The following is a 16,670-nucleotide window of genomic DNA, read 5'->3' as shown; positions in this document are numbered from 1 at the left end:
TCCGTACGTGTTTGACATCTATAGCTACTTATGTAAATGACCGGGTTGGGATGCAGGGGATATAAAGCAAGGAGATTGCAAACGGGGAAGTGATAATCAGTTAGGACGTTTTCTCCAACGTCTACCCTGAAATGTGACAACACTGTTGGGTAGCTAGAGATGTGTTATTCTTTATTAATTGTGCAGCGTGTGAAGTTGCGTAGATTTAGGAAGCTCCTTTCCGTTGAGTTTTCTAGTTTACTTTACAGACAGGAAAGTTGAGGCCAATAAGGAAAGTTGATTCAGCTCGTTAAAATTGTAATATTTATTCTACTTACGTTCTATTTTACGCTTGAACTTGTTATTACTGTTGAGTTGAGATCTAGAGGTTTTACCAGTTAGGCCAGTCAACTTCCGTCAATGAATGCAAAAGGAAATGAAGCAATAGTTAGAGGTCATTCATTCAACGCCCTTTCTAAGTTATGCCTGAGATTGGTCATGAAACAATATTTTATGTATGTTAAACCAGCGATATCAATGGCAAATACTCGTTCAATATGACTCATAACTTTCAAAAAAAGAATACGAACACTAGAACTATCGAAGTTTTTCATGGTAAAATCGTATTCGTCAAAATAAGTAACACCGATAAGATAGTCGGCTAATGTGTGAAACTGTTGCTTCGAAGTAATTGAAAACGCCTCTGTCATCAGACTGTCAAGGCCTTCTCGGGAAACAGCGTGGTCTTAAAGCTTCCTTATCTTAAGCCCACTCCACGTGGACTGTATGTGCCGGCTTTATTATATAACAGTATATAACATCAGAGGCAGCATGACAGTATATAACATCAGAGGCAGCATGACAGTATATAACATCAGAGGCAGCATGACAGTATATAACATCAGAGGCAGCATGACAGTATATAACATCAGAGGCAGCATGACAGTGTATAACATCAGAGGCAGCATGACAGTGTATAGCATCAGAGGCCAAACTCAGACAGAAAGTGTCCCTCAGGCTAACACACATGTTTGTTTTCCGTTGGCCAACAGTCTGGCCTATGTCTTTAACCCCCCATGCTAGTCGAAATTTGTCTTGTTTGTTTCCAGAAAGGGTGAATTAATTTAAAGGATTTGCAAAGTCTGGGTGGTAACAGTGTGTGATGTATTGACTGGACCTTGATTGATTCGTTTCAGGCCCCCTCCCCCGACTTGAATGTCTGTGCTATATCCCTCTCTTGAATACATGTGACCACTGAGGCATGATGGGAATGGGGGAAGGGACTACACACTTGGCAGCTTAACTGGGCCTTCCTTCTCCCGTGATTGTCTTGTTTGTTTTGCCCCCATGACGTATCCGGACAGTGAAATCTGGCTCTCCCCTCACGTTTATCTCTGATAAAGCCACACTTTGCACCCTTCTCCTCAACTACCAGAACCTTGGGCCTGTCCCAAGCCTCCAGGGCTATAGGCACCCTTCCAGTTCTAGAACCTTTGAGACAGACCCTTCCAGCTCTAGAACCTTTGAGACAGACCCTTCCAGTTCTAGAATCCTCACATAGTCACAAATGTGGGCCAAGCCCCAACCTTGCTTCACCAAAACCTTCCCACCCGGCGTCCGTCCTCCCCTGGCTAGTACCAGGTCAGTTAGCAGGACTCTGAGCCCTCAGGTCCAGCTGTAGCCAGCCCCCCTGCTTAGTGGTGGGAAAACATTCTCATCTTTGTTTTACCAAAGCAAGCTGCCTCTATTGGAAGACAGGATGGACCAGCTGTCGAAACACAAGCCAAACCGACAGACTAGTCAGTCAACTGTTGTGATATATTAGATTTTAAGTGTCTGTTTTGTATTCTGGAGCTCCACACTCAGAAACGGGAATTTCGATACATGGATTTGCATGAGGGGGGGGGGGGGGGAGTTGCCTCCTCTCTCCCTCCATCTCGTCCAGATGTTCCACCTGCCCCTCACCTGCAAGGTTCCCCCAGTCACACAATCCCACACTCGTTCTCCGAGAACCCTAGATACTGACAGAGGCTGCGATCAAGCATTCTGGAAGTGTGCTGTTCTGAATGCCACGTGGACAGTGACTGGGCCTTATGGTCCTCTTATTAGCTGTCAGTCGGTTTGTGCTAAGCTACCATGGTGGTTTCGGCCAGTCACCATGACTTTGCCAAGGTATGAGACATTAGCTTGCCCATGCTAATCCAATGGAAGTTAAGCCTATTAGCAGAGCAGTATGTTCACCATGCATGTGGTATAAGTGCTAACACAGTTATGGGCTAGCATAGCCTCTGTGAGGCTAATCCCCTCAAAATGACTGATTAGGTGGTATGTAGTGACCGTTTCATATATTTTTCCAGGGGTTTTACACACCTATACACCACTTTTAAATAATCATAATACGTCTGAAATAGCATTAATTCCAGTGTCCAGTCCTGCTGTATGTCAGGTGTTTGGTGTTGTTGTCTGTCTACATACAGTGTTTAATTTGTTGACAGTTGTGTGTTAATTGCCCGTGCAGAATGGCAGGTTGGCGGGGTGCATGTTAAGGGAGGTTGTAATCTCTTTGGCTGTAATCTCATTAGGGGATGAGGATGCACATCCCTCGGGCGCTCTCTCGTCGCTATGGTGATGAGCGGCAGGCGAGCCATGGTTAACGGCATGGCAACCGTATGCCCGGCAACCACTGGGGGAGAGAGTGAGAGTGTGTGTTTGTTGAATGAGGCAAGGTTTGCCTTCGTAGAGCATTGTAGGAGAAGGAGCTGTTTTGTAGAAGAGTAGGTGATGTTTCCAGAATCCCTGAAGTCGCTGTGCTAGATTTGGACCAGGCATCAAGGAGATGGGTCAATGGTACTGAAACAGATAATCGATGCTTTTTGTGGTGGCAGTCTCTCCGGAGGTGAACAATGTTCTCTCACTCTCGAGGTGAACCATGTTCTCCCCTCCTCCACACTCGTCTCTTGGTTGGTTGATTTCTCCTCTCCGGCTGTCAGAATATTTCTACTCAGTGTTTAACCTTTACCATCTGTAGTCCACCGCCCTGGTCTGAATCCAACCCATGACCCTCTGACATTCCTGCTAGACGCTCCCGGCTGGCTGGAGACGAGGGTAGAGCCTCCAGCCTCGCCCTCTGCCTTTAGAGGCAGGGGACTGAGGCTGCTGACTCTAAAGAGGGTGCATGAACGATGTTCAGGGTGTTTTTTTTGTCTTTCGTTCTTCGCTTTCTCCGTCTACTCTTCTCTTCCCCCAGCCCCTCCTTCCATCCCTCGATTACTAAACTTTCTCTGTCTCACTCTCACCCCATCTCCCCATCTCACTCACCCCCTCCCCCCCAGACTATGGATCTGAAGGTGAAGCTGTGTGTGTTGCTGCTGGTGCTGGGCTGCTGCTCCCCAGGGCTGCGGGGCCAGGTGGAGGAGGAGGAGGGCCCGGGGCCGGATGAGCTGGACGTGGAGGACGAGCTGGATGACCTGGGGGAGGAGCTACAGGACGGGGAGGTGGAGCCAGAGGAGGCTGACGCCCCGCCCTCTGGACCACCCCCTGTACCTAAGGTTGGTTTAGCTGCATCCTGATACCCTGTGGAAGAGTGGGAGGGGAGGGGGTGACGGGCGTGGAGCGGCGGTGGAAGGAAAGGGGGGGGGAGGGGTGCAAGTAAATGTGAACATGAAAGAGAGGAGGGTGATGGGTGGAGCTCGTTATGGAAAATATAGCTGTGTGATAGGCTGACTGGAGGTTTTAGGAACCATGGGTTGAGGAACGACATGTAGTTCAGTCAGGTGAGTGATTCATTGACAGCAGAGTTGCTGAAAGTTGAGTTGTTTTACAATGTCCCCATTAATGTTTGTTTCTGTTAGACTATATTGACCCAGCATGCTTGGGTCATGCTCGCTCCCTCTCCTTTTGCACGCTCTCTCTTTCTCTTACTTTCATTCTCTTGTTTTCTCTCACGCTTACACAAACAGGATAAGGTGTCAGCTATTTGGTTTATACATTAACTAGCTGACCTACTTCTCTCCTGACCCTGTCTCTCTCTCCTGACCCTGTCTCTCTCTCCTGACCCTGTCTCTCTCTCCTGACCCTCTCTCTCTCCTGACCCTGTCTGTCTCTGCTGACCCTGTCTGTCTCTCCTGACCCTCTCTCTCTCCTGACCCTGTCTCTCTCTCCTGACCCTGTCTCTCTCTCCTGACCCTGTCTCTCTCTCCTGACCCTGTCTGTCTCTCCTGACCCTCTCTCTCTCTCCTGACCCTCTCTCTCTCCTGACCCTCTCTGTCTCTGCTGACCCTGTCTGTCTCTCCTGACCCTCTCTCTCTCCTGACCCTGTCTGTCTCTCCTGACCCTGTCTCTCTCTCCTGACCCTCTCTCTCTCATTCCTGACCCTGTCTCTCTCTCCTGACCCTGTCTCTCTCTCCTGACCCTGTCTCTCTCTCCTGTCTCTGTCTCTCTCCTGACCCTGTCTGTCTCTGCTGACCCTGTCTCTCTCTCCTGTCTCTGTCTCATGACCCCGTCTGTGTCTCTGCAGGTGACCTATAAAGCCCCTGAGCCCATGGGGGAACATTTCTTCGCCGAGTCCTTCGACCGGGGGAACCTAGACAGGTGAGCACTCCTCAGATCACCAGGCCCCCCTTCACTGTTACACCCCATGTGGAGCAAGAAAAAGAAAGTACTATGTGTCGCTTTAGATAAGTGTCAAGCTGAATGAGTGTAATGTGAATAGCAGTGTTGGGTAAGTTACTTCAAAAAGTAATTAATTGCTCATTACTAATGACTTAATCAATATTGTATTTTAAAATACTTTTGTTATTACTCTGTTTGAAAAGTAAATTAATTACTCAATAAGTAATGTAATGCATTACTTCTTACAATCCCTATAAACCTTGACTGGATAGGCAACAGAAAAGAAACTCTTTCAATAATTAAATAGTCAAACTTGGAACAGTTTAGTGTTTTAGCTTTTTAAAACATCTTAGTTTTTTAAAACATAGCCTACTAATACTTAACATTTTAGTAACATATGTAACCTTCTTTACTCTTAGTCACCAAACAAGATGTGCATAACACAAAAACTTAACAAAGTTAAACATGACATCACAGGATTCTACAGTACGCAGCGGTAGCATCTCTTCCTGCAATCTAGCTTGCAACAAAAAAAAAATTAATCTCACCTTCAGACGCACTGGCGACGTAAACTCAAGTTTGGCCTGCGTAACGGGTGTTGCTGAGGTGTTATCTGTCAATGCCAAAGTAAATTCCTTGTCTGTGCAAACTGTCATGGCCATGTAAAGCCCTTTCTGATTCATGGATCAATCAAAAGGGTTTACCGATGCTGCCTTGTGAGGTGCTTCAGTAGGTTACTTGTGCTAGCCGCAGCCGCATATAGTTTTTTTTCTCCCCAGGACATAGCTTGCGCTTTACATTAATGTTCTTGTCAACCTGTGGCAAAGGTGAGGTACTTGGAATATTTCCATTTGGTAAAACAGCTAGAGCTACTTGCTTCGGCCGAGTCCGACATCTTCCACTTCAAACCCCTAGAGCCCGCGCTTATGCAGCAAAAACTCACGTCTCCTGTGCAACTGCAGCAAGCTAACGATTTTAAAGAGGCGGCGTTCACTTTTACTCTAAAATGATACATTTAGATTTGAATTCAATATTGATTTATACAGAACTGTTTTACTAATTTACAGTATGTAACGCAAGTACATTACAAGTAACTGTAATTAAATTACCTAAAAATGAACAGTAATCCATTACTTTTTCAGTGGATAAGTAATTTAATTACAGAAACTTAGAGTAATTAATTAGGAACGCGTTACACCCAACACTGGTGAATAGAAGGCAAGTGACTCCACTGAAGGAAACATCAGCACAAGCCTCAGCTCTGCTCTGTCACCGGGCCCTCTGTGACCTGCGTGAAGCCTCTGTGTTGAGGCTCCTCCAGACCCAGGAAGAGGGAGTGCTGGCTCTCTATCCTCTCACTTCCTGTCTCTCTCCCCTCACTTCCTGTCTGTCTCCTGCAGCTGGGTCGTGTCTAAGGCCAAGAAGGAAGATATCGATGAGGAGATTGCCAAGTATGATGGTAGGAACACTCCTTCCCTTCTGTCTTCCTCTCTGTCTCATATCTCTCTCCGGTGTGTGGTAACAGCTGTGTGTGTGTGTGTGTGTGTGTGGTAGTGGTAACAGCAGTGTGTGTGTGATGTTAACGGGGGGGTGTTTGTGGTGCTGCAGGTAAATGGTCGGTGGAGGAGATAAAGGATGGTAAGCTGCCAGGAGACATGGGTCTGGTCCTCAAGTCCAGAGCCAAACATCATGCCATCTCAGCCCAGCTCCTCAGACCTTTCATGTTCGACACCAAGCCCCTCATCCTGCAGTGAGTCTCTCACACACACACGCACTCCTTTCAACCCAGCCATGTTTGAGGTGTTATAACAGAGTCACGGGATATGGGGAGAGGAAACTGTGTTGCTGAGTGCTTGCTGTGTCTCCAGGTATGAGGTCAACTTCCAGACAGGGATTGACTGTGGTGGTGCCTACGTCAAACTGCTGTCCCAGACTCCAGACCTGAACCTGGTAAACACACACACACACCCCACACTATACACACACACCCCACACCATACACCCCACACCACACACACACACACCCCACACCATACACACACATATCACACCATACACACACATACCACACCATACACCCACAGCAGCTCCCTGTGACTGACAGTGCTCCCTCCCTTCCCTTGTGCTTGTGGTCCAGGATGAGTTTGTAGATAAGACCCCCTACACCATCATGTTCGGACCAGACAAGTGTGGAGAGGACTACAAGCTCCACTTCATCTTCCGCCACAAGAACCCCAAGACTGGCGAGTACGAGGAGAAGCACGCCAAGAAGCCAGACGCAGAGCTGCGCTCCTTCTACACCGACAAGAAGACCCACCTGTACACCCTAGGTAACACTCTGAACCCACCTGTACACCCTAGGTAACACTCTGAACCCACCTGTACACCCTAGGTAACACTCTGAACCCACCTGTACACCCTAGGTAACACTCTGAACCCACTTGTACACTCTAGGTAACACTCTGAACCCACCTGTACACTCTAGGTAACACTCTGAACCCACCTGTACACCCTAGGTAACACTCTGAACCCACCTGTACACCCTAGGTAACACTCTGAACCCACTTGTACACTCTAGGTAACACTCTGAACCCACCTGTACACTCTAGGTAACACTCTGAACCCACCTGTACACTCTAGGTAACACTCTGAACCCACCTGTACACCCTAGGTTACACTGTGAACCCACCTGTACACCCCAAGTAACACTCTGAACCCACCTGTACACCCTAGGTAACACTGTGAACCCACCTGTACACCCTAGGTAACACTGTGAACCCACCTGTACACCCTAGGTAACACTGTGAACCCACCTGTACACCCTAGGTAACGCTCTGAACCCACCTGTACACCCTGGGTAACACTTCATTTAGCATATGCTTTTATTCAAAGCTAAACGCAGGGTGGGATTTGAACCTGGGTCCTCTGGGTCTGCAGTTACCTGCACCACCACTGAGCACTGAAGCAGGACGTGTTCTGTCTTGTGCAGCCATCTAAACTCGATCACCCTGATGATCAGTGAGCGTTCCAGACCAGCTCCTTGTCTCCTCTCAGAAGTAGTCAGTTTTGTTTTTCCTCTCACAGTACTTCCTCTCAACCTAATGACTGCTTCTCCTCTGTCCCGTCGCCCCCTAGTGGTGAACCCAGACAACAGCTTTGAGATCCTGGTGGATCAGACGCTGGTGAACAGTGGCAGTCTGCTGACGGACATGACTCCCCCGGTGAATCCCCCTGCTGAGGTAGAGGACCCTGAGGACCAGCGGCCTGAGGACTGGGACGAGAGGCCCAAGATCCAGGACCCCGACGCCGTCAAACCAGACGACTGGTCAGTGGCCTCTAACTAGATTGGTGTATATGGTGTGTGTGTGTGTTTGTCCACAGTAGCTGTAGATGCAGTATATACGTATGTGTGTGTGTGCTTGCATGTGCGTCTCTGCATATCTGACGTGTGTGTGTGCGCTCCAGGGATGAGGATGCTCCAGCACAGATCCCAGATGAGAGTGCAGTGAAGCCAGACGGCTGGCTGGATGATGAGCCAGAGTACACCAGCGACCCAGACGCCGTCAAACCTGAAGACTGGTACAGAACCACAACCCTACCTCCCTAACCCTACCTAATATATACCCCCTACCTCCCTAACCAGAACCATATATACCCCCTACCTCCCTAACCAGAACCATATATACCCCCTACCTCCCTAACCAGAACCATATATACCTCCTGACTCCAAATGTCCTACCTCAATCCCACCATACCTAGCTTGCTCTGCATTTTGTATTCATTATATCTTTATAAGGTGACGCTGACTTTTTAAATATTATATATATATTTATATTAGTACTGTGGGCTTTGTCCTTCCTGTGTAGGGACAAATGTGCTTTCTGAACGGACAGGTTGTAATATCCTGGAAGCCTAGGGACAGACAGACCATGCTCTCTTCTGACAAGCTCCTCACACACTCTCTCTCTCACACTCTCTCACACACACTCTCTCACACAGCAGCTTTGATGGCCCACTTTTTCATCAGAATTCAATTTGACTTCCTCCCCCGAAGGCAGCGGATGGAGGGGGAGGCGGGGGAGAGAGGGAGAGAGGAGAAGGAAGGGCAGCACATGGTCAGGATGGGTTTAAGGAGAGTTATCTGGGATGTTCTGCACAGCACAGTGTATTCAACATGTTTCCATCATTCTTTAGCTCTTCTTCTCGCTCTTTCTCCCCCTCTCTATCTTTCCATCTCTCCCTGTCCTATGTCCCCCTCCTCCCTCCACCTCTCCAGGGATGAGGATATGGATGGAGAATGGGAGGCTCCTCAGGTTCCTAACCCCGCCTGTGAGACTGCCCCTGGCTGTGGTGTCTGGCAACGCCCCATGATTGACAACCCCAACCACAAGGGCAAGTGGAAGGCACCCATGATTGACAACCCCAACTACCAGGTAACCACTGACAACGCTGCCTCACTGACTCCCCACAGCCCTGAGAGTGGTAGTGTAGAGAGAGGCAGGAGATCCTGGTCTGTGTTGTTCTTCATGAAAGCAGAATACTCCTTTAACCCACTTGGATGAATAAAATCGAATGAATATTTCTTTGGATAAAAGCGTTTTAGATGGGAGCGTCCTGGTAGCTCACTGGATAAGTGTGCGTACCATGTGTGTATGTAGGCTGAGGCCTTACCACAGTGGCCTGGGTTCAAATCTTTGGCCCTTGCTGCATGCCTTTCCTGTCACACTTCACTTATAAAAACGACACAATAAAGCATGAACAAGGCAACAAAATACCTTTTTTAACGATTTGGATGAAGACTTAATTATTCTCTCATGGTAAAACAAAATTAGAGGGTATCAGAATCAGGAGGTACTGAAGCCACAGAAGATTGAGAGCCGCTGTTGTAGCTCAGCAGCTAACGTGTCCTGTCTGTGTCTGTGTCCCAGGGGCTGTGGAAGCCCAGAAAGGTGGCCAACCCTGCCTTCTTCGAGGACCTGCACCCCTTCAGGATGAACCCCTTCAGCGCCGTGGGCCTGGAGCTGTGGTCCATGTCCTCAGACATCTTCTTCGACAACTTCTTCATCACCAACGACCGCGTCACAGCCGACCGCTGGGCCACAGACGGCTGGGGCCTTAAGAAGGCTGCAGAGGGCGCCGCGGAGGTGAGGGAGCGTGCACACACGTACACATACACGCTCGTGCACACACAAACACATGCATTGTGTATATACACACAACTCACAAAAACATGCTTTTAATTCAAATTCACCCCTGCTACCCATGGACCAGTGTGACTCAGGGAACACATCTTTCAGTACAGTCTTAAGGAGCGTTACTAGATCATCTGTTTGTGTTGCTACAGAGACTGAAGGGACCAGTCTGCTTATAAATAGAAGCTCAGTTGTGTGTTTATGCAAGTCACCAGAGGGTTGGTATTAGGCCCTGGGGTTGGCATGGATGTGAACACTCTCCAATCAGATCACCTGAGACTTCCTCCAGGCTGATCTCAGCTGGAAGAGCAGAGGGCAGTCTTGACCACACACACAGACACACTTCCGCAGACACATCTACACACACACAGCCCAACCCTGACCAGAGTACAACTGAGGAGAAGTTGCCCTGTCGCCCTGACTCTCATTCCCCCTGGCTCACCTGACTCTCATTCCCCCTGGCTCACCTGCACCAGGGTTTAATCTCTGGCCTTGATGCTGTACTACCAGCAGGCTCACCATCTCCCACAGTAGACTGGGACGAAATGCCCGTTAGCTGAGGTGAGATAAGGTGTTTATCAGGGTTGTAAACACGCGGTACATGCCAGCTCCTCCCTGGTCTGAGTTTACTGGCTTCTGTAAACCCTTGGTGGTCACACAGCCTGCCTGGGTTTATGACTCAGCATGCAAACCCCCTGCTGCTGTTCACAGCCGTTGACCCAACACTTTCAGACCCCGCCCCAGCCAGGGAAGACTCCGCCCCAGCCAGGGAAGACCCCGCCCCAGCCAGGGAAGACCCCGCCCCAGCCAGGGAAGACCCCGCCCCAGCCAGGGAAGACCCCGCCCCAGCCATGTGTCTGAGGTTGTTCGGGGCACGAGCCCAGAGATTAGTCCTTAGTTGGCCGCCTCATCAACATTCCTGCTGCCCCGGTGGCTTAATTTTCCTCAAGGAGAATTCTTCAGATGCCTGACATGTAGGGCTTAATGGGCCTCTGCACACGGTCACTCTCATTCTTTCTCTCTTTAGTGAGATTTGTCTCTGTCTCTCACCACATCTGCCTTCTCTAGCTTTCTCTTTCCTTTCACACTCACTTTCAGTCTGTACACCCCCCCCCCTCCCTCCAACAGCAGCTCACATCTCTCCTCCTCCCAGCTAGCCCTGGGGCAGACCGTGCCAGCCCTGGGGCAGACCGTGCCAGCCCCGGGGATAGAGTGTGCTAGCCCCAGCTAGCATGCCTCTAGCCTGGCATGTCCACTGGCCAAATAGCTGTCCTACTGAGAACTAGCACGTTAACAAAGAGGGTTTGGTGTTCTCAGAGTTTTATTTCCTGGCTGTAGTCGGTTGGTTGGATATTAGGTGACATTGCGTAACATTTGCAGGACAGGAAGCTCTGGTGAATGTTGTCAGTCACAGTGAAACAGGAAGCCCCTTTTAGTTTCAGAAAGTCTGGAGCACATGGACTAAAGCCAACTGTAGGAAGTCAGATGGTTGAGCGGTGAGGGAGTCGGGCTAGTAATCAGAAGGTTGCCGGATCGATCCCCCACCGTGCCAAATCACTTCACCCTACTTGCCTCGGGGGGAATGTCCCTGTACTTACTGTAAGTCGCTCTGGATAAGAGCGTCTGCTAAATGACTACATGTAACTCTGGGTTCCAAAAATATGATGGAAAATGTGGTTAGAAAATAAAAGAATCATTCAGTACTAAGGATGACTCTACTATACTCTACTGTGCTCTGCTTTACACTTGTTTTAGGCTTCTCTGTTCTCTCCCTCCCCCCCCCACTTTCATTGTTTAAAAAAAAAAGTTTCGAAACCTAAACATTTTTTTCTTTAAATGTTCCAAAACATTTAAAGAAAAAATATTTTGGCCAAAAACTTTTGAAAGGTTGAAAGCATTAGAAAGATCATTGATGAGGACTATACTGTACTCTATTGTTCTCTGCTCTGGTTTCCTCAGTTTTAAGCTTCTCAATCATCCTCTGTCCTCTTATTTCACTGTGTGTATAAAAAAAGTTTTGAAAGGTTGAAAAATATTTTCCCTAAAAAAAGAGTCTGGATTTATTTTCGCCCAAAAAAGCAATGTTATGGATGAGACATGGAGACACACGCACATGCTTTCACTCTTAACTCACACACAAACAACCAAGTGAGTATTATTTAGCATGTAGTGTTAGGCATGTGCTAAACTGCCTGTGTCCTCTCCTCCAGCCCGGTCTGGGCACTCAGATGATGACAGCAGCTGAAGAGCGCCCCTGGCTGTGGGTGGTGTATGTTCTCACTGTGGCCCTGCCCCTGGTCCTCATCATCTTCTTCTGCTGCACCGGCAAGGTAAGGACGCCTGCTGTCACACACTCATACACTCTCTCATACACACATGCTCACACACACACTCTCATACACACATGCTCACACACACACTCTCATACACACATGCTCACACACACACTCTCATACACACATGCTCACACACACACTCTCATACACACATGCTCACACACACACTCTCATACACACATCCTCACACACACACTCTCATACACACATGCTCACACACACACTCTCATACACACATGCTCACACACACACTCTCATACACACATGCTCACACAGTTCTGACTCGGGGCTGTTGAGGCAGCAGCATCTGACTTTCTCTGATCCAGTCAAATACATGTAGCAGCACTGATGTGGCGGTAGTGACTCCCACTAGTACAGTGACTCCTGACAGTGACTCCCACTAGTACAGTGACTCCTGACAGTGACTCCCACTAGTACAGTGACTCCTGACAGTGACTCCCACTAGTACAGTGACTCCTGACAGTGACTCCCACTAGTGTAGTGACTCCTGACAGTGACTCCCACTAGTACAGTGACTCCTGACAGTGACTCCCACTAGTGTAGTGACTCCTGACAGTGACTCCCACTAGTACAGTGACTCCTGACAGTGACTCCCACTAGTACAGTGACTCCTGACAGTGACTCCCACTAGTACAGTGACTCCTGACAGTGACTCCCACTAGTACAGTGACTCCTGACAGTGACTCCCACTAGTACAGTGACTCCTGACAGTGACTCTCACTAGTACAGTGACTCCCACTGGTGTAGTGACTCCTCATTTACTGACATTGAATTCCAGCCTCGTCTGGATTCAGCTTCCAGCTGGTTGTCTCTGTAGTGGTGTTGCAGCTGACACCTGCTCGTGTTCTTGTCACCTGACAGAAGAAGACTCCTGCGGCGGCGGCAGACTATAAGAAGACGGACGAGCCCCAGCCTGACGTGAAGGAGGAGGAGGAGGAGAAGGTTGAGGCAGACCAGGCCAAGGAGGACCAGAGCCTGCCAGGTCAGCACCACACAACAATCAGGACTTTTTTTTAATGCTCCGGTGGTGTATTGTCTTCACCATTCAAACCATGGTGTCACTTCCTGTCTCACATGGATGGGGTTCTTTTCTTTTTTTCGAATGTTAGCGGAGAAGAAGAGTGATGCAGAGGACAGCCCAGCAGAGAAGGAGGGGGAGGAGGAGGAGGAGGAGGAGGAAGCCAATAAGGAGGAAGAGGATGAGGAGGAAGATGAGGCTGCCGATGGAGAGGTCAGTGATCACATGGAGCATGATGAACACATTGAGAATTTAACATAGGAAGTGGTTGATATAAATGATTCTAGAGGGAGGACACTTGCGTGGTTAGATAGTAAATATATGTGGGCACCCTGGGAGCTCTCTGGATACGCGGGCTGAGGCCTCGCAGTGGGCTGAGGCCTCGCAGTGGGCTGAGGCCTCGCAGTGGGCTGAGGCCTCGCAGTGGGCTGAGGCCTCGCAGTGGGCTGAGGCCTCGCAGTGGGCTGAGGCCTCGCAGTGGGCTGAGGCCTCGCAGTGGGCTGGAGCCTCACATACCCCTTTTCCACCAACGCATTTTGGGAGCCGGTTCGGAGCCGGTGCCTAATCGCGAACCAGTTCTTCCTCTTTCGACAGACTGGGAACCGGAAAAGTGGTTCGTACATGGTTTGCAACAAGCACCACTTCGGAGCTGGTCTAGTTTACGAACCAACAAAGAACCGCTTGGGGCGGGGTTACCGTGACCAACAAAACGCTTTGGCCGCCATTGCAAAGTTTTTACAACTCATATTTCAGCTTAACGGTACTTGTAAATCAGAATCTGAATGAAAATGTATCGAGAAGTGGGGGGGTGTAGTTGCTGAAAATGTGCTTATTTTATTGATTAAACTGCTAATTTGGGTCATGAAAGTCTTGAAATTTGAGTGTAATGTTGCCCGGTACAGACCGCATAGTCAAGTGGCAACCATGTCTTCGTCATGTCATTAAGTTCCTAATTTAATAGTTCATAATTTTACAGTTATTTTGTTACTGTTATTTTACAGTAACAGTGGCCTGGAGCCTCACAGTGGCCTGGGTGCGAATCCGTCGCATTTACTCTCCCTCTCTCTCTCTCCCATTCGACACACTTCACTTACGAAACTAATAAAGCATGAAAAATGCCCCTTCAAATGTATCTTTAAGAATGTAAACACCTGTTCCTGATGGCTGCCTTCTTCTTCTTAGAAACTAGACGAGGATGTCCTGAGAAGGTCCCCCAGGAACCGTGTCAGAAAGGACTGATGTGGCTGTTCCTACAACCCTGGATGTCTGGTGTCAACCAACAGCCCCAACCACACCCCTACCTCCCCCCCTCTGCCTCCCCCCAACCACACCCCTACCTTCCCCCCGCCTCCCCCCAACCTCCCTCCCCTCCCCAAGACGACAGCATCGGACAGCGCTCCATCTCGTCAGGATCAACAAAAAACAATTCTGACCAACAAGGATGAAGATAATAATGGTTCCAAGTATGATGAAGACGGATGAGTCTAAAGTAGAAAAAAGGGCTTTTTCGGAAGAATATATATATATAGAAGAAAATCTACTTCCCATGCTATTCCGTACAGTGTGAGCAGACCCTAAACCCCCCCTCCCCCATCTCCTGTCATCTCCTCCCAGACCAACCACCCTCCCTTGCTCTAGCTAGTGAACCCAGCCTGCAGATAACTATCCCGTATTTATCAAGAAACGTCAAGGGCAAACAAAAGCTTGTGAGTTTAGAAACCCCTCTCCACTACTCAATGTCACGTTGCTTGGTCCAGTCCAGTTGTAACAGTCCCATGCGTTTGTATGTATCAGAGGGGTAGGTAAAAGGTAGCATGAGCATTTCTGTCAAGGGAGGAAAAACAAAACCCACAAACAAACAAACCTGGACCTGGGGTCTCTCTCAGCGTGCTCCTCTAACTTCGTATTTTCTCGTGGCTGTAAGACGTCACAGCCATGCATGAGTCTCCTAGATGTTTTCATTCCACCTGGCTTCCAAAGCATTGTCATCTGATTTAAGTGTGTTCTGGTTGTAGAGTTCTCCTTGAGTTTCATACAAACATGGCAGGAAGTGTAGGATTCTACTGCACACGCTCAGAACCCGAGGGCAGGTGAAGGAGCAGGAAGAGGAGATGGCCGTAGCAGGCTTGAGTAGGTTAGAATATACAGCCTTACAGTCCTAGAGAGCAACATTTGCCGAATGTTCTTTTTTTGTGTGTGAATGTACCGTGAGTCCTTTTTTTAATACTATGTACATGGCTTTTGTTTTTCTAAACATCTTTGATTCCATAACTGTTATTTTCTCTGGTCTTGATGTATAATGTAGTGTAACTGTACAGTAACATGTGTGTGTCTGTGGAGAATGGAGACAAGTAACCGATACCAGATAGAGAGGGAGGGAGGGAGAGAGGATGGTGTTTTAGATGACAGTTGATGTTGGCAGGGTTCAATGTAGACAAGTTTGTTAGACTGGTGACCTCGCTGTGGCTGACTCATGAGCAAACTGATAACACATTGGTCCTGGTTCTGCCCATGTAGCCTGCACCCTCATTGGTGGAATGACCCAGTCCCCTGCCCACGTATTGGTAGATGAGTAAGTACATCCTGTGACAAGGTTTCCTCAAGGTAAAGACGGGAAGTAGTGGTGGGAACTGTGACATGACAGATTTTCCTCTTCTGTCCAACATTCTTTTCTATTAAAGTTTGACTTTTTTTCTTTCTTTTTCAAACGAGTCATCAACGAATATTAAAAGGATCTCAGGGTGTCATAAAAGCCTCCCTCCTTTTTCACTGTGACGTATGTGGCCTCCTCCTCGTGGCCTAGCCCGTACGGCATGTCAAGGATGCCAGCGGGGGAACACTGGCTCTCAACTACCGACGGGGTCCGAGTTAGAAGCCAACACTAGAGATTCGCATCTTAGAGTCAAAAGAGTTGGCACTTATCAAGGTAGAGGATTTCAATGTCATGATAGAAATTATTTTATTTTTCCTAGTGTGATCAGGGCCCGGTGGTGTCTATGGTTTGGCAACATACCCAAGCGCTTCATGTCTGTGTTGTGATGTCTGTTGAGTAAGCAAGGTGAAAGGGGATTGGTCATTCCACTGACACACTGCATGTGATTGGGTGGTGAGTGTTACGTATCCGCATGAGTGCAGTTGATTAGTCGTTAATTTACAGGGGGTCGAGGAACTACGGTAGAATTTGCTATGATGTTACTTACAAAACAGAAATAAAATAGATTTGACTAAGAGATTGGAGGTTGGAAATGTGTTTTTCTGTATTTGTCATGTGGGTTTCCTCCTGGGGTGAAGGAGGCAAATTCAACTTCAGTCTCAATCAGAAGTAGGTCTTTCTCTCTTTCCTCCTATTGAAAGATTGCCTTTTTCACAGGGTGTACTCAAGGTCAATAGTTTCTGTTGTAATTTGATATTTCAGATTTTCCAGTTGAATTTGTTTTTTGTTGTTGTACTATTGTTGCATCATCCCCATGAAGAGGGGCTGTGTTTGCTTTTTCAAACAACCAATCTAACAAA

At 48.3% G+C, this 16,670-nt stretch overlaps 1 protein-coding gene across 1 annotated transcript; it reads left to right on the top strand.

The window, feature by feature from the left end:
- Positions 1–3,314: 3,314 nt before the first annotated feature.
- canx (calnexin) lies at positions 3,315–16,387 on the top strand. The gene is made up of 14 exons (XM_047051654.1): positions 3,315–3,527; positions 4,496–4,569; positions 5,991–6,049; positions 6,199–6,340; positions 6,459–6,540; positions 6,728–6,920; positions 7,726–7,915; positions 8,056–8,169; positions 8,867–9,023; positions 9,519–9,734; positions 11,993–12,112; positions 13,001–13,121; positions 13,249–13,370; positions 14,340–16,387. The coding sequence occupies exons 1-14, from the start codon at positions 3,315–3,317 to the stop codon at positions 14,394–14,396; spliced, it is 1,860 nt and encodes a 619-aa protein (XP_046907610.1). The 3' UTR covers positions 14,397–16,387.
- Positions 16,388–16,670: the final 283 nt, after the last annotated feature.

This window comes from Hypomesus transpacificus, unplaced genomic scaffold (assembly GCF_021917145.1).
Source record: "Hypomesus transpacificus isolate Combined female unplaced genomic scaffold, fHypTra1 scaffold_166, whole genome shotgun sequence".
Taxonomy (NCBI): Eukaryota; Metazoa; Chordata; class Actinopteri; order Osmeriformes; family Osmeridae; genus Hypomesus; species Hypomesus transpacificus.
Note: the sequence above shows the minus strand (reverse complement) of the source record. Positions and strands in the feature narration are given on the sequence as shown.